At 39.4% G+C, this 18,552-nt stretch overlaps 1 protein-coding gene across 2 annotated transcripts in view; it reads left to right on the top strand.

Annotated features, from left to right (window-relative positions):
- RCAN2 (regulator of calcineurin 2) overlaps positions 1 to 18,552 on the top strand; it is a 98,439-nt gene that overhangs the window by 6,462 nt on the left and 73,425 nt on the right. Inside the window, exon 2 of one of the 2 annotated variants that reach the window (XM_076332642.1) lies at positions 2,751 to 2,977. In XM_076332642.1, coding sequence (XP_076188757.1) covers positions 2,753 to 2,977 — 225 coding nt within the window. In that variant the 5' untranslated portion in view covers positions 2,751 to 2,752. Of the gene's footprint in view, positions 1 to 2,740; positions 2,978 to 18,552 lie in introns of those variants that run through there. The other variant, XM_076332641.1, reaches the window with a different exon arrangement.

Genomic DNA, 18,552 nt, shown 5'->3' with positions numbered 1-18,552 from the left:
ATGGAAAACAAATCGATGTACTGTATTGCCTCTCTTATTCTACTTTGGCTCTAGGTTCCATCCAGCCAGCAGATTCCTGTTTAGTTATATCCTAGGACATTCTTGTAGATCTTAAACTTCTCTACTCCCAGTTCTGTCTAATCTCCCCTCTTCTCACTAGAATGCTTATTGAGTGTTAATTCATAATTCAAATTCCTACAACTTTTGAGTATCAGCTTGTCATCTTTATCCTCTTGAGTCTGTTGTGTAAAGTTGGCTTTGAAACATCCCTCTCTGAGTGGGCTCTTCCAGCTTAATGCTTGGGGGGGAAGAAGGGCTTTACCCAGGGTGACTGTAAAATAGTCAGTATCTTCACTGACTGCAAGTAATCTGACTGTTGTGAATGAAATACTTCATACTCACTGGCAAGTCTGCTCTGCCATGTAAGTTATATTTTGTAACATACTGGGCTTGAGATTTATTTTCATAAACCTGAAAGCAATGAATCTAATCTTGACACAGGCTAGACATGATGGCAAACACATTTGGAAGTGATTGCATTTGGAGTAGATGATCTCTTAATATTTTCTGCTACGTTCTGGTACGTTCTGAATTTAAGTTTATTGCCCAGCACTGGCTGCTGTGAGGATTTCTTTATAGTACTTAGCTGGGTATGATTACACTGAAATGTACGGTAATACTAGGCTTAAGTGAGTTGGTTCAAATACCGGAGGCAATATTGCTGTGATACTGAGTTCCTATACACTAATATATACTATTGCTTGTTGAGGCTTTTTCTCAGCTAGAATTAAATTCCTAAACTGAAATTAGTTGGAGATAGCTGTGCTAATGTCAGACTGAGTTGGTGAAAATACTAGTGTGTATTTGATTAGCCTAAAAACCTGTTGTCAGGTTGACCCACTAAAAAGGAGGTAATTGGCCTGAGGCTTTCACTTTACACCTGCTTCCTTACAACACTGCATCTTTGTTTGTTTTAAACCCCTCCCTCATAAATTACATGCATAGAATACAGGACTAGGAAACTATTCTGTTTTTAGCTGTGTAATGTATTTTAGTACCTGGAAAAGGAGGACAGCTAAGATCCTGTGACCTACCAGCTCTCTGCAGATCATTATATGCACTATGAGTGGTATTGCTGTACAACCTTTACCTCTGGACAAGGTTCTGAATTATCCCGATGGTCTGACCTTGTGGTTTGGACTAGATGATCTTTGCAGGCCCCTTCCAACCTTAGTTGTTCTGACTAATACTGGCTAATAAATCTGTCTGTCATGTGATCTGAGTATGGTAAGCGTGGACTCAGTGCTCCAAACTGATACTTCTGAGCATGACTTTAGTCTGTTTTCTTGAGGACTTCTGTTGTTAGCCCTGAGACTTCAGCAATAACAATTACTGACACTTCTGTAACATAAGGTTATGGAATGATGTGCTCTGTCATCGGTCAAGTGTCGTTTCAGAGCTGCAGCAGAAATGAGGTTATATGAAAGGCACAGGCATGGCAAATTAGCTCCATAATTTAGCTTTGCTTTACTGAGATTAAGCCTAAATAAGCCCATAGGGTTTAATTTTGGACACTAGTCCTAAATAGTGAACTAATATTTACAACTATTTATAGCGAATAGCAAGGGCAAATCTGAAACAGATGAGCACACTGTGTTTATGTAACTCTCTAACTCCTTATGTTATGAGGAGAAAAAGCAGCCAATGATTGCATATTATTATTGAAAGAAACAAAAATATAAGAGAACTGATTATTCCTCAGCATAGCTTCTAGTCATCTTACTGGAGCTCTGTAGAGGTTATAGGTTGATGTCTAATACACCTGTACTAAGGATTGTATATACTAGCCATGATAAATACCTGGATTTATACTAATGAACACACGGATAACTAATTGGACCTTTACTTACTCAGCTTGGCTGATAGGAAGTTTACTTTTGTATCAACAGTAGGGATACTGTTTGATATATGGGCTTGTTACTTCTGTGTCCTTCAGTGTGTCTTAAAATTATCTTTCTACTCCAATGGATTTGGGGTAAAGGCTCCACAGTCAGCAGGATTTTCCTAAAAGGTGGTGAGAATCATCTCTTGAGTCCGCTCTTCCCTTCACTTTTTTATTTGCTTCTTAATGTGATTAAGATGCAAACAAAGAAATTGCTAATGGGTGTGGAAAAACAGGGTATGTTCTGTCCTTAAACTGTAGGGAAAAAATGGCTTTATTCTTTGTAATAGTGATGTCTTAGTTGTACTGGTTTTGATTTCTGTGTTCATGCTACGTTCTAACAGGGACTCTTTTTCTTTTTTTTCTTTGAGTTGATGCCTGGCACAATTTTCAAAGTTATTTTCATTTTCTTATCCAGTGCATTACACTTTCTAAGCCGACTGCAAGCTCAGAAGCACTAGCCTGCCTTCCCAGTAACAAACATGACTCTCTTAAACCCAAATATGACATATTATTTTCTTTTAGGGCGAGGGGCACTTAAGTAATGCCTTGCTTCTGGTTGCGTTCTGCAGCTTGTGTTGATATGGTTAGGTCTTTTCTGTGCTAATAAATGAAACTAAAGCAAAGTACCTATTTGAGCCTTGGTGAAACTAGTCTTAGTGCCCTGTTCCAGAGGTCAATTGTTGCCTTAAAATAGTGTGAAATATACCTTCTACAAACTAAGCCCCCAAACTAAGAATTTCCAGGTTGTGTGTGTGATATTTTTAAAAGTGTACTGTAACTGTGTCTCTCTTCTTCATGCTGCCAGGGATGAGGGGAGACTCATACTTCTTTGGAATGCGAGGACTCGGTCACTATGGCTGCATCCCGGAGGACGGAGGACAGTTCTTACTCTACTCTATAAATGGAGACAACGATTTAAAGAGATGTTTTGCAGAGGAAGATTTTCATGAAATAATTGACTTCAACGATCTCCCGAATTCTCTCTTTGCTTGTAATGTTCACCAGTCTGTGTTTGAAGATGAGGACAGTAAGGTACAGTGTCAGTTTCCTGTCTTCAATGTAAGAGAAACATATGCTTTATGTCTGTACTTACTGTGGTTTCAATGAAACAGATAGTTTAATCTGTCTCGTACAGAAACTGGATCACAAATACGAGTTCTTTCTAAGGTGACAACACTCTGCCATGATGTTTATTTCAAGAGCTTAAAAGCCTTTTTGTCAGCTACAATGACAGAAGTGTTTTTCTTTTGTTCAGATTTGCAGGATACTGAAATGTGGGTACGTGTCTTCATAGCAACCATAGTTGCAGTCATGATGGAGGTGGCAAAGTTAAACATGTGAAAGTTTTTCTCCCATTTGCTTATCACATACCACTGTGGTGGGAGGCTGCCTTTCTTCTATTTTCTTATAGAATCATTTAGGTTGGAAAAGACCTTTAAGATCATTAAGTCTAGCACTGCCAAGTCCACCACTAAACCATGTCCCTAAGTGCCACATCTACGTGTCTTTTAAATACCTCCAGGGATGGTGACTCCACCACTTCCCTGGGCAGCCTGGTCCAATGCTTGACAACCCTTTTGGTGAAGACGTTTTTCCTAATATCCAATCTAAACCTCCCCTGGTGCAACTTGAGGCCATTTCCTCTTATCCTATTGCTTGTTACTTGGGAGAAGAGACCAACACTCACCTCGCTACAACCTCCTTTCAGGTAGTTGTAGAGAGCGATAAGGTCTCAAATGTTTTAAGTTATTTGAAATACTTTTTATCTGGAAAATCTAAAATTAATGGTAGTGAGAACAAAGACAAGAGGAACTGCGTGAGAATATTTTTAACTCTGCAATTAGTCTAAAACAGAATGTTGAAAACAATATCCTCTTAAAATTAAAAAAAAAATTCAGCTTTTGTGGGAAGTGTTCAGTTCCTGTTTCTTAGCCTAGTATTCTTCCTGATGGAGATGTCAGGGATATAAAACTGATAGCTTGGGACTCTATTATCTGATGAAATTAGTCTAGGCTAATTGTTATAGGCACATCTGAGGCTACTTGGGCGTCTTGTCCAGAATTTTCAATTCGGAAACAAGCTGGCAGTGGTACAGTGGGTTTTGGCTGGAACTGGCTGATGAGGTATCCAGATAAAACTACAGATTCATTGGGACTGAAGCTGGCCAGGATGGACCAAGGTTCTTTAGTGGGAAAACTGCCAGGTGAAAGGGAAATAAAACAAGGCTTCTAAGGATATAGGCTTCCTGTTAAAGGTACTGAAAGTGGTATCTGTTGAAGCTGCACAAGTGGAATTGTTTGGGTTTAATTTTTTAGACATCTTTGTCTTCCATGATGATGTCTTGTGTATGTTTGAGTAATACAGATTAAAAGAAAATAAAAGTTCATACTACAGCACTAAACAAAATGGTCATATTTATATATAAATAAAAAATCCTACTCTAAACTGCAATCTTGGAAAACAGTGCACCATTTTATTGTATTTAAGTCCTTTTGCTAATAAGCATCTTGCATTTCTGTTGTGCCATTTTGTGGAATTTTATAACCATCTGGGAATGAACTTCACTGAAGTTGAAGGGGGTTTGAAAGTCCAGTTTTAAAGGAAGAAAACGGAAGCCTGCCTAGAACTAGAAAATCTCTCTTCATCCTGCAGAGATTCAATCTCCACTTGCTCCTGAGCTTTCCCTTTTGAGAGCTGTATTCTAATATTTGCTGATGGCTTAGTTAGAAAATGGAATGGGTGATTATGTAAGTATGTGGGATAGCAATCCCCAAAGTCTTGCAGGACTTAAGGATGTGTCTTAAGAATAGCAGCTGGGTTGTGGAGGTGGATATTCTGTTCCATGTGCATGGCTGTAAGCTATCTGTCGATGACATGGATTGAACAGCTCTGTTTGCAGGTAGGTAGTGACTCCTGTAAGTCTATATTTAACTAGATGGGATTACCTTCAAATTTCTCATTAAATCCAAGGACCTGGGGAGCTGATCATGATTTTTATTATTCCTGTAGAACATGTACTTGTGTTCCCTGTTGATTAATACCCATAATCCTTTCTATTATTAACTCTTGCTGCAGGATAAGAGCACACATGAATTCAATATAAAATATTGTCAAGTTACTAAGCTGAAGTTTAAAATCTCACACAATCACAATAAATGCTGCTAATAACCGTATCTTCAATTATGTGTTGATCCAATGTATATGTAGTGGTACACTAAACTTTTTAAAGAACATACCACAGTAAAGGTTATATCTACAGTAGTTTCACTGTTACCCATTCTACAGAAAGTAAAGTTTTTGCAATGTATCTTTGACTTTTACTCCTGACCTACGCTTTTAGGTGGAAAATAATGTTTAAATATATCAACTTCTGGGTGGCTGTGGCATGCAACAGTGTTAATGTAAAGAATTCATGCTGACAGCTTTAAAGTTACGTTACCTGAAGTGACTAAGAGGCTGAACTGTCAAGTTCAAACTTCTAACACACAAATATCTAAGGAATATAATCACTGAAGATAGTTTTTAAAAGCAAATGCCTTAAATATTGTTGTTTTAATTTGAAGGCATTTAACTACTTTATATCAGATATAGGGTATATTCCAGTTTGTGCTTGAGTATGGGCTTGCAGCAGCCCCGAGGGAACACTTAGCTGCACATACACCTGCACTGTGGATAAGCTGATTTGCTTTGTCTGTTCTTACTGTGTCCTGTATCAGACACACCCTTTCACCAATATCATGTGGCTGTACAGTGCTTCTTAGAAAGGATTTTGTGTTGCATACCAAGAGCAATGATGGCATCTGTAGCGAGCCTGAGTTTGGACCTTCATTTTCTGAAGATGAGGAATTCTTGCAGCTGAAGGCCCTGTCCTTTACAGACGAAGAAACTGTATCAGGCCAGGCTTGAGTGTTCTCCTGGCTGGCACCCTAAGGTCTCAACATAGACAGTGAGTCTGAAGAGCTGTGGGCCCTGGCATCTGAGGATGAGTGTTGCCATCTGGCTTAAAGGAAGCTGCTCAGGAGTGACTGCCTGATCTTAAACACTGGCGGGAGAAAGGGGGAATATAGACTAGTACCAGCTACACAAATCTGATTTTCCTACTGTAACAGAGCATCTGGTCAAAAAATGTTTCCCTACCTTTCAGACCTGTGTTCCTGGAAAGAAATCTCTACTTAGCTCAGGAGAATGCCCTGGGTAGCTGGGTTGATAATACGGGCATTTAAGGATTTGCACAGGATGGCTTAGCAGCTTCAATGCACTAACAGCTTGCTACAACTGAAGGGAGATGGTTTTGCTTATTTCCACTCCCATCATGGACAGCCTGCTCCTTCATACAAAAAATGAAATTGTACTTTCTTTACAATGTGACTAGAAAATAGTGAGCTTTTTAGTTTTTAAGGAAGAACAAAGGCATGGAGAAGTAGATTATCCAACAGGCCTGTTGCAAAGCTGGGATCGCATTCAGCTGTGTTCCCATCACTGTCCTGTGTTCTGATCATTTGTTTTGGTGTATAACCTGTTAATGGTAGGGGCAGATTTTTTTGGTGTTTTGGAGTTTACAGCACTGACTTGGTTGGGTCATGGAAGTCTTATTGTAAAGACACTAAAAATAAAATTACTCTTAAACCTTGGGATTTGCCACGTCTCTTGGAAAAACTGATGGGACGTGTAAGTACGTGAGCAAGATAGGGCAAAATTGAGACTGTTATTTTTGGCTGATAGTGTGACTGAATGGGAGGTGCTGCTCCTTTTATCTTTCCTGATAAAGCAATTGTGATGGTGAGCCAAAGGGCATGACTCTGATTACTCCTAGGAGCGGATATGTGTGTGTGTTAACAGTTAATTGCTACACATAGCCCTCAGGCTTTCAGGATAGTAACCCTTTTGTTGTGCTTTTGTTATGCATATATCACTGTTTTGTAAAACCATCTTTTCTGTAATGTAACTATGTAATTTCCTTCAGGCTGAAACTGGTAAGCACACTGTCAAAGTGAAGCATCTTTGTCTCTTAAGATGGCTTCTTCAGATGCTGTAATGCCTCAGGAGATGCTTACACAAAACTGTCACTATTAGAACATGCTTACGTGGGGGAAGGATGTGTTTTCCTCAAGCTGTTTAGAGGCTGTATGCTCTTTTTCTACTATTTTGGCTCAAATTGGAAGGAGAACCTATTAAACTTGATAGTTATATTTCAGATAAAGAATGATTAATCAGTTTCTGAGCATTTTACTTATGGTGGAGCTGACTAGGAAATGATAGCCAAAGTCCATTAAGTGCTTTTTCTTGCCAATGTAATTCAAACCAATGGGGGATATTATTATTATTATTTCTGCATGAGAAGATACAGTGACCAAACATGTGTCTTCCTTGTACTGGGAAGTCCAGAACTAGACATGGACATGCTGGAGAGGGTCCAGTGAAGGGCCACTAAGATGGTGAAGGGACTGGAGCATCTCTTCTATGAAGAAAGGCTGAGAGAGCTGGGACTCTTCAGCCTGGAGAAGAGAAGGCTCAGGGGGATCTTATCAGTGTGTATTAATGCCTCAAGGGAGAGGGCGGAGAAGACAGAGCCAGGCTCTTGTCAGTGGTGTCCAGTGACAGGACCAGAGGCAATGGGCACAAACTGAAACACAGGAGGCTTCCTCTGAACTTCAGGAAACACGTTCTTGCTGTGAGAGTGACCGAGAACTGACACAGGTTGCCCAGGGATGCGGTGGAGTCTCTCTCCACGGAGTTACTCAAAAACTGTCTGGACATGGTCCTGGGCAGCTGGCTCTAGGTGGCCCTGCTTGAGCGGGGGGAGGTCGCACAAGATGACCTCCAGAGGTCCCTTCCAACCTCCACCAGTCCGATTCTGTGAATGTATGTTGAAGTGTATCCTAATTCTCCTGATGAGGAGGGTCAGTGTGTGAATGCAAGACTGGGGAATGAAGGTGATTAAAAATGCAATTCCTGAACTGTGAGCTTAATGGAGGCGGGGTGGGGAAGGGAGGAAAAAAGTCAAACTTAAAAAGTCAATGGAAAGGATAATCCTATTTTAGTGGAAGGACTTTATTATGAAAAGTCATGAGGGATTCTTTCAGATTACAACTTTACTTACATATATTCGATGACTACTTGCTTTTACTACAGAAGCCTATGTTAGACTTCCTTTGACTTTTTTTTTAAGATGTATTATTGAGCTTGGGTCTTGAAAAAGATTTAAGGCTACCTGAAGTGAGTGCTGGAATATTTGTCCAAGGATGATGCTTTAAGAGAACTCTGTAGACTTACTTGGAAAGGCTTCTTTTCCTTTGTACTTGCATTCAGCTTTCTCAACAAAGCACATCTTCATGCTGCTATTTTTATTTTTAAGGTGTAGTAAAAGACACTGGACTGCTCAGTGGTCTGTGTTGTCTTTAACTTTTATATGTCAATTTTGGAACTGAAACTTTCTACTGCTGCTTTGACTCTGAAGCATACAATTGAAATGTCTGTTCAGTATTCCTTTTAAACAAAGTGGAGCCGGTGTGTCTGCTGCCATGTATGAAATGTTTCTTTGGTTCCCTTTTCCTACAGGCTAATGCAAGAAGATGCTCTAGGAGGCAGGCTTTGTTTCTGCAGGGGAAGATCTGTTCCTTTTGACTTCATTTTTAAAAATCTAGATTGTGAAGTCAGAACCTCTTTGGTCATACTGCGTCACTGAAGCCTCTAGGTGTTGAGTCATCATTATATTTAGAGGGTGGCACACTTCTTAGTCTAATATTAGTATTCAAGCCTGGACGAGTGGAAGGTCACCCTAGCAAAGATGAAGTCACTGCTCCAAGGCTGGAAAGGAATGCAGCTTCATTCTGCCTTCCTGGTACACTTGCTGTTGCTTTGTTTTACTTTCAGTTTTTCTACCTTTTAAGGTTGTTGTCTGTTGATATGATAACATTATCAAACTGCCACTTGAAGCAGACCATGCCTTGTGCTGTGCAATCTCTACCTACTTTGTTTTGTTCTGCTTTAGAAATGGGATGAATGTTATTCCCTGTCATTCTGTAAAAACTGAAGTGTTTCTTTACTATACACTGTATATGTATTTTTATTTTATTAGATACAGAGAGCTTGCAAAGAAAGGCTGCGGGAGCAGTGTCCTTCAGCACTTCATAAATCATAGGATTCCCAAAGGCAGCTATCTTGCACTCTTCCCTTGGTGGTGGTTTACAGACATCTAAGAACTACTTTTTTGTATGATTGTGGAGGCACTAAAATACAGCTATAGGAAGCTGTTCTTGCTCTGAGAAGTATGCAGTCTAAAAAAATAATTTTCCATCACATTTATTCTGTAACTCATTTCAAATACTTCCTCTGTGAACCATATCAGTGCAATACAGTATTTGAGCTGAAAACACCTATGAACTTTCATGTTCTGTATCTGAGATCCCATCTGACTGCTGGAATGAGAATCCCAACTTTTTCAGCCCCATTATACAAGTCCTCTCTACAACCTAAAAGAGCTGTTGACGCTTGTCATTCATAAACCTGCCTTAGTTTACTTTCTATGGTATAGCTGCTGGACCTTGTTAGTCAACTATGTATTGACACATGGAATGGGATGCTGGCGTAACAGCTCCTCTGTATAGCTGTCGTTTCTGTGCTTTACTCACAGGTCAGTTGTGAGTTATGTTGAGGAGCTCAGGTAACAAAAGCAGTCACTTCATGAAGTCAGAGATTCTGTATCCTATGAACTGTCTAAACGTGACTGGCACTAAGATCCACAAAGTGTATGACTGTTGAACTGCCTAGGACTGTAGAACCACAGTAACAGTAAGGTGCTGAGGTTTTACTGGAGAAAGGGCGGTAGCAAAGTTAACCTTCATTGAGTGTTTGTTCTGGTTCGGCGGAAGAAAATGAATTACTTTTGGTGTGGCTTGCATATCCAGAACTTTAATACATATATATATATAAGGCGGTTATTTAAGGTTGCTCTTATTGCTGTTAACAAGACAACTTGCTGAGGATACTAAAGGCAGCTCATGTATTTATGTATGGTTTGACACTAACTTTCTCTGAGGTGATCTGCAGAATTTCTAATGGAACTGTAAGAAGTTGTTAGTCTAGTCTGATTTAGGCATTCCTTCTGTCTTCCCTCATAGATGGTTCTGGCTGTTACTGAAAGGCTTCAGCGTTTCCACTGTCTTTCTGGAAAAATGCATAAGCTTTATGATTTGATAGCCTTCGAAGAAACACAAAGGGCATACTGAGATTGTGCAGCTGTAACAGTATGGTCAAGTTGAATCTGTGCATATGCCCACTTCATCCCATGCAAGTAGAAGGTAAACTTGGCCACAATTATCCTGTTGGCATCCAGGAATTACCAAGCTCCAACTCAATCAACGTTCAATTCCTGCTCTGAAAATGTGTTGGGCTTTTTTAAGCAACAAAAAAACTCAACCAAACAAAAAAAAGTAACAAGTATTTCTGGGCCTGAAATGAATGCCACTATCTGTAATGTGGATGCTGTCTAATAATTTATACAGTACTTGGGGTTATTTTCCCATCCGTGCACGGGGTGCTCGGTAGCACAAATGCCCTTGTTTCGATGGGAGAACGTGCCTGGCAGAAGACCAACTGGGTTAAAGGTAGGCCTGTATTCGTTGTAGCTGAAACTTGGAGTAGTGCTTCAAAGCATCTAACTATACTAGTTGTTTGTAAATTACAAAAATAAACTGATTAATGTTCTTTCCAGAACATACAAGACAGCAGTTACTGTCTGCTTTTTAAATCTGGAAACGTACTTTTCTCCTTAAGAGTAACTATGGAAAAATTCTTCTAATGTTGGCTTTCTGTGGTCATGCTCTACTCTGCAGTCTAGAGGGAATGCGTTATCTCAGAAAACCAGGGTGGGTGGTAACCCTTTCCTGGGAAAGGATCATTCAGGGTAAGTATTTCAATTTTTTTGTACAGGAATATCATTTTCTTATCAGTTCTGCTAAAATATACAGAGTTTTGAATAATGAGACATTTTAACAAAGGTATTGGTAAATCCATGCCAAGGTTTATGAAGACCTTCTATTGTGGCATGAGAAAACATAGGCTCTGGGAGCCAGAGGGAATTGCAAGGTCTTATCTGTAAGTCAGTAAAGAATTGTTCTGTTAGTTACTCCTTTCTCTAGCACAGTGGATGTTGTAGGATGAACTGTGGGTAGGTCTGATTTGGATATCCCTAAACACTGTACAAATTTAGATTAAGATTCCACTTTGCAGTTGTCTGTCTCCTGTAATAGGTTGAACTAAATTCCTGGACTCAAATGCCTTTTGATCTTTGAGGAAGTCGAGATCTGGCCTGGAACACTGAGGCTAGTATGCCTTTCCTCTGAATTCGCTACCAGTGTTAGCTGGGACGCGGAGTTCAACCAAGGATTTCTGCTGACAGAAGTTTTGTTGGTGTTTTTTTCCTTCTGATTATCCTGCTTGAAAACATTTGGGAGTTTGACTGCTTGTACATGGAATACTGAGCCTTTTTTTTTTTTCCAGGATGATGGCATGATATGTTGCTTTCTGGATGATAAGCAAGAGAACCTAGCAGCAATCTCTCCACGCAATTCTATGCCATTTCCTATTTACCAAGTTTGAGAGGGTTTGATTTATTGTAACTGGTGATACTTGCTATTCTTGACCAGTGTTACTGCTGGGTTTTTTTTCTTTTTCTTCTTGTCTGGCAATCTAAGGTGTAGCATGTTTTTGTAAACCAATATAAAGCCAAGAAGATAGACACCAGGTCACACTTGGAATAAAACACAGCAATGATTTCTACAGGAACTTCCTTGCATCTAATTGAAACTTTTATGTTGGCACAGTGCGTATTAAAGCAAGAAGTCAACCCTTCTGGTATCTGCTGACACAAGCAAGAGCTATGTCTTTCAGAGGAAAAAGCTGCCTTTAGTCTACAGAAAAGTCTTTGGTTTGTTCCACTAAGTAGTTCTTATCTGCTAATAATCAAACACAGTTGTGCCCTTCTCCCTCCAGCAAACTGTCATTCTGAAGTCAACAAAAATACTGTTAGTAATCAAAAACTGCAGTAAAGCCATTCTAATGTGGTTAGGGCAGCAGCTGTTCCTTATTTTAATACCATCAGAGATCCTAATCCATCCACAAGTTCTGATATCAGTTTTCTGGCCCAAGGAAAAGGCTTCTAAATGAAGGTCAGCCTTCATTACCAATGCATAAAGACATTGCATTTACAGAAGCCATGTTCTGGCTTAATGAATCCAAAACAGTAAATTTACAACTCTAATTACCAGTTATTTAAGGGAATTTCTCAAATGTTTCATACAAAATATATTAAGAACACTGCACCAGAGTTTAATGCAATTAATAAATCAAATAGTGCTTAATAGAGGTAGGAAAAAAATAGCTCTTGAAAAGGAATGTAGTCTTAGAAAATGAGGGATACTGGAAGGTGATTTGAGGTAACAGAGTGGGGAAGAGAGAGACAGCAGCTTTAAGATCATGGCATTGGTTAAGACACATTCTGCAATAGATTTGAGCACAAAGGTGAGAGATCATATTCAGAGTTGAATCAAAGTGAAATGAATTATCAATTGCTTATGTGCATTTGAAAACATGTTTTCTTCTGTGCCAGATAAATTCATGCTTCTTTGTGGTTGATGAAAGTTTTAGCATTTGCTGCAGTACTGCAAGGATTTCTCTACGGCTGTGTTCTTAGATCCAATCCTCAGGCAACAGATCTGCTGATAAACTATACCATTCTGTCTGCTGAGGAGTTTGTTCAAATTCTTGGTTTCTTGTGTAGTATGAGTGCGTGAATGGTTTTAAAAATAATGTATCGTACTTTTTTATTGTCTTGCTTTAATGTGATTACTGTTGACTGTAGGTTCTTTTGCTCTAATTGGATTTTATGGACACTTTACCCTGCTTAAATTACATGACTTTTGTACTGAGCTTTGAAACTTAATACAGAAGCAGAGGCATTAGAGACATGGTAGATGTAATGTGTATGTCTTGAAGGGATAAGAGAAACCTTTTCCAGTGATAGAGACTAATAAGCTGGAAGTTAAGGTGGCAGTAGGATGGGGAAAAGAAATTACAGTATCCCTGGCAAGAGAGTAATGAAGGCATCTGTTACACTGCAGCAGGGTGGATTCAAATTGGTATGTGTTGTCTTTAACTGGTTTTGCAGTTCGTCTAAAAACCATAAAGACACTGTAAAACTGCATGCAATCATTCAGAAATTTTGCATTTAATGTTACTGGAACTAGTATTGTGCAGAAATCCGATAGTTTCATTCCTGTGTTTCCAGTGTGTGGCTGGCTTACAAGGGAAGAACAAAACTGAAAACTTTGTAAGATGCTGAGGAAATGAGGTACCAGCCCCTTACTGAGTGCGAGTTGGCCCGTTTTAAGGCCTCAATAACAGACTGCTGTGCTCCGTGGGGCTGACTTCTAAAAGCCATGATAAAAGTCAAGCAATGCATGTCTCTTCTGTTTTTATTCTTCGTGACTTCTCTGAATGGTGATTGTTTATCTATTTCTCAAGATACTTCTTGTTGAAAGCTTTGGGGTTTTTTTCCTTTAACAGCTGGAGTCCATGATATCCCTGAGTGAAAACATAGTCCGTTCACTCAGGCTGAAATACCACCAATGTTGAAGTGAAGGGAATGGGTATTTCACATGGCTGAGATTGTGTTGCATCAAGCCACAGGGCTATCCAGATCAGCCTTCTGCCAATTTGGAAACTGGAGTTATTTTCATTTGGTTTTCCTTCAGTTCCTAGGACAGGGCCATATACAAACTGAGAGCACTGACACAGCGCAGGCCCTGATCCAGAGGCTGGCACCTGTGCCATATCAAACATGTTTAATATACATTAGCAAGTTTACTTTCTTTCGATGCTGGTTGCTTTCACTTTCTTGCTTTTGCAAAGCTTTTGGGTGGATTCTCCAAGAATGTCTGTTTAACAAGCAAAAAGAAAATTCAGGTTATATAATGATACATACTTAAATGAATAACTTCTAGACCCATTCTGTTCTTATCTGCTAGTGATCCTATTCCTCTGAATGTGCATGGCTGCTTCTCACCATCTGACTTAAAGGTTTTGGTCACGGACAGTTCCAAATTCCTTTAAAGTCTTCTGCTGTCAACGGGAACTGCAGAAATATATCACAGAATGGTGTTACACTGTCCTTCCTTCCCATGTCCTTCTGTAAATCCCCTTATCTTTTGTATCTGTAACTACAAATCTTCCTTGTTACTATGACCAGTTCACTTCAGGTATTTCTTAAAACGTAGTGTCCGTTACATCTGCTGTGTGCTCTGTAATACAGCTTCTTCTGATATGAGTGTTCCAATTGCTCCTGTTTGTCTTGTAGTTAGGGGGAGAAACACACAGCACAAATGGTACAGGAGTGTTTCTTAGGAAGATAATCTGTCTTCCTCTTTTATATTCCAGTTTCAAATGATTTAAATAATAATGCTTATACCTTTTAATAAGTCTTCCCCAAAGAAATTGTTTTAATCACTACTGATTGTCTTAATCTATCACCCTTACTGTTTTGAAACGGAAGTTTTTCTGACTCCCTGCTGTTTTATGACCTACATACAGCAAATGCAGTGTGTCCTGTGTATGTATTTAAATTTTGAGAAATTTTTGTGGAGGTAACTGTCACTTACTGAAGCATAGAAACTTAGATCTGAAATAAGATTTCAATGATGCTATGTTAAAACCAAGAGACGAAAAAACCATGCAATTTTCCCATACCGGTAACACAATCTAGCAATTTCAATAACTTATTAAAGCAAAGATGAAAATAATGTTATCACAGATATCATGGCTACAACCACCACATCTTCTCCAAGATTATGCTACTGTTAGTGCCTTAGTTTTGTAAACCCCAAATAAGTGAACAGTAGTCACAGGAAGCTTTTTACTTATCCCACATAAGTCTTTAGATTGAACCATTCTTAGAGATGGGGGAGAGATGATATTCAAAAGAGGGTTGGGGTTTTTTTAACAGCATAGATTGTTGAATTAAACGTACTGCTGTCAAATATAGTTCAGATTATCTATTCAGAACTCTATTGCACTATAGTCTTTCTGTTGATTGAAAAATGTATGATCAGATTGACATTATGTAGTGACAGGAAAACAACCATTTAAAATAGCTTGTCCAAACTATGTATCTGCATTTCATGTATTTACTTCAGGTCTAAACTATGTATCTGCATTTCATGTATTTACTTCAGGTCTAAGAATTAAATCCTTATCTGATATTTGTCAGTGTTAAACCAGAAAGAGACAGGTGTATGCCTTATCTTATTTTGTAGTGTATTCAGTAAAGGTATTGATGAGATTTTTCTGGAACTCGTATCTTCCATTCCCAGTGCAATCCTTATTTTTCCAGCCCATTCTTTCTCTTTGTGCTTTTTTTCCTGTCAGTAGGTCTTGCACAGATCTGTACTTTGAGAATTGTTCCAACATAAAAAACTGACCACCAACTACTTTCTGGTAGTGTATCTGAAGGGGCGGGGTGGAGTCTGAATGCAAACGTTAACCAGACACTGGATTCTCAGCAAATTCTTCATAAGCTGAAAGTTATGTGAGGACAGTGACTGTTTTAGGATTTTGTTTTACATGTACTGCAAATATGCAATATACAGTTTCTGCATAGGCTGATCTCAAAATGTTTGGTACCTACTTTGCTTTTTCTTCTACTTCTGCATTAGCAGTTAATGCCCTCCCTACCTTACTTTGCTTTTGAAGGACCTTCAGCTATCCTTTATCCATGTTCTTGTAGCATATGGAGTGCTATTAACCCCAGACCTATAAAACATGGGTTGTGTCAGTATTCTGTGATATTGATTTTTTTAGGAAAACTTTAGGTTCTTGTTAATGCCTTCTGTGGTTTTGAGCTTTATGGTACACCTGAATCACCATCTGTGTATGGGCTGTTTTTTTTCTTTCTTCCTGAGGTCATAACTTAGGGTGGGGTGAAGAAGAGTATTTGAAACTGGGATTCTCTCACAGATGCATCACTTCTGAAAACTGGGTAAAAACACCAATATTGTGGAATTTGAGATTAAAATTACGAAAGTGAAAAGCACTGTTCCACTTCCTCCTGATCTTTCCTTGCACCTAATAATCATGCAGCAAGTCACCTTGATAGTGAAGATAAACTTAATTTATACCCACTTAGATATTTATGCTGTGTAAAGGAAAATCCTGGCTGGTACAGAAAAAACCCACCCTTTCTGTGAATAAGCCACTGTGTATGACCTAAAGGACATCAGAATGTGTGTGCTCTGGCTGTATCAAGTGCCATGGGTGCCATCTGCTGACTCCTTCATGTACCACATAGCTCTTCAGCGGTAGGAAGAAGGAAAGATAACATATGTTAAGGAATGTAGTTTTAAGTACCCTGCCACTCAAATATTAAATACAAAATATAATTTTTAATCCGTGCTGGTTTTGTGCAATATGAACAACAGTGTTCACCCTAAATGTGTTTGAGTTTCATTTCAGCCCTGCAAGATAGTTTTACAGAGTAATTATTATTACTATCAGCGTTCTTTTGCAGTGTTTTTACTTACGGTGAACCTAGATCTTAATTTTTGCAGTGTATTGTGGCTTACTGTCTGAACTCAGCTTCTAGCCATGCACTTTTTTATTTTTTCAACTTTTTTACATTTCTGAACTTCCCTCATTCCACTTGTTATATTCCATATATGGTATCCTGTAAATAGCCAGGAAGTGAGACTGAAATAATTTCTTTATTGTGCTTGCTTGCAAACCTGGTAAAATAGATTCTGTTGTCCTTGGCAAATGTACCAGCAGTGCTACCAGGTAAGGTGGCATAAATATTTGGCTAGACCTGATTTAGTAACAAAGCTGAGAAAAGGGGCAAACTGGAGGAGTACAGTTTAGTGAGACCCTAGAGTAGTTTATAGCCTGTTTATTAAATTGGTTTTAAAGGGAAGCTTCTGTTTTGTCTTGCTTGTCATAGTTTTCTTTAAAACCTAAATTAATGTATTGCTTTGGGTCACTCAGTGTCAGTATCTACTGAGGAGAAATTCAATCCTAATAAGCATGGAAGCATAATATCTAATGCTGTAGTCTTAGGCTGTCTTGCTGCTGTAAATCAAGTAGTGTTCTGGCAAGGGTTCCAGCACTATAATGTGAAATAATGGTTTCAACTGAATTGTTAAAATGGTCCATGACATGCTTTTGGCTGAGGACAAATAGTACTTTCCCTAACAACTTCCAGGCATAGTTTGGGAGTCTGCATGGTCCCAGGGATCATTCCCAATAGCCATTTCAGAAGCTAAGAGTTAACAGTTTCCTTGGAATAATTTAATTATCACTTAATAGCATAGATGTGGCCAGCACATGGCGGTTTGCGTCAGGGCCCCAAGTGCTCCAACAGGCTTCAGTTACTGTGACCAGCCTCACCACCTACTTATTGGTCCAGGAGCTCCATTTGAGATCAGGATGGGGCCTTCATTCCTGGCCTGAACAATTACATAGCCCTACCTGTTTCAAGTCTTGTCCTTGGTCCTACATTGCAGCCTTGGCCTTATGTTGCAGCCTTTCTAGTTTTGGCTCTGGTCCCATCTCTTTTTCCTCCTGACTCCCTGGATAGACCTGGACCTGTTTCCATTGCTTTCTGTGGCCAGGGCTGTCGATGGTTGCTGTGACCAGCACCTTGCTCAGCCCACCCTGTTCAGATGCTGCCAGATAGGCCCTGGTCTGTGAGGGCACTGCCTGCACTGTGGTCACCTTCAGCTTCCAGCTAATCCTCATTCATGGAGCAGCTTTGCTCTTGCTAGTCCCTGACAGTTGGCCTTAGGACTTGGGAATGGGCCTTGATGCCACTTAACTCTTGTCATGTAGAAGTAGCTCTAGTGTCCTGATACCAGTCTAAGCCTGCTGGATTAACTGGAGATTTCTCATGCAATATCTTGGGATCACATGATTGAACATATGGTCAGGGCTTAGGCTAGTTACTCATGGAAGTATTGCATATGAAATAGGGACAATAATTCTAGAAATATCTAGTGGGGGACAAAGAACACATTTTGGAGTTGTGCAAAATCAAAGGTTGGGTGTACCTTCTTTGAGACCCTAGTGTAAATCAAGGGGTGCTCCAGAGACTCTCAACATAGCTGAAAGCAGAATGCAAAGGCAGATTCTGATGGAAAGTAGTGCGACTTCAATCTTGATGAACATCAATGCCAAAGCTGATGTGCTGAAGGTGCTTTGCTAGTGTCTGAACCCACATGTGGCTAGCAGTAATGGGTTGAACTTGAAAGTGCAGGTAAGTCAGAAATGGGTCTTGAGAGAAGTTTATAAACATTCTTTCTTCCTGTTACCTGATCTTCCAAACCACAGTAGAAAATATAGTATCTACAGAGGAGAATAATAGTCAAAAACCTTGGAATGATATCATCAAGACTCCTGTATTTCCTACCCGGCTTTATTTGCATCTAGCAAAGCACTTAAAAGTCCAGAGTGTTTTTTCCTTCCTTGTAAGGACAAAAGCAAAACATTCAAAAGCCTTTAACCCAAAAATGGGGTCACTGAAACCTGAATATGGAAGTGCTGTGAAGGTATGTGCTTGGGATATA

Source organism: Aptenodytes patagonicus, chromosome 3, assembly GCF_965638725.1.
Source record: "Aptenodytes patagonicus chromosome 3, bAptPat1.pri.cur, whole genome shotgun sequence".
In the NCBI taxonomy this organism is placed as follows: Eukaryota; Metazoa; Chordata; class Aves; order Sphenisciformes; family Spheniscidae; genus Aptenodytes; species Aptenodytes patagonicus.
The sequence above is the reverse complement of the archived record's forward strand: the minus strand, read 5'-3'. Positions and strand labels throughout refer to the sequence as shown.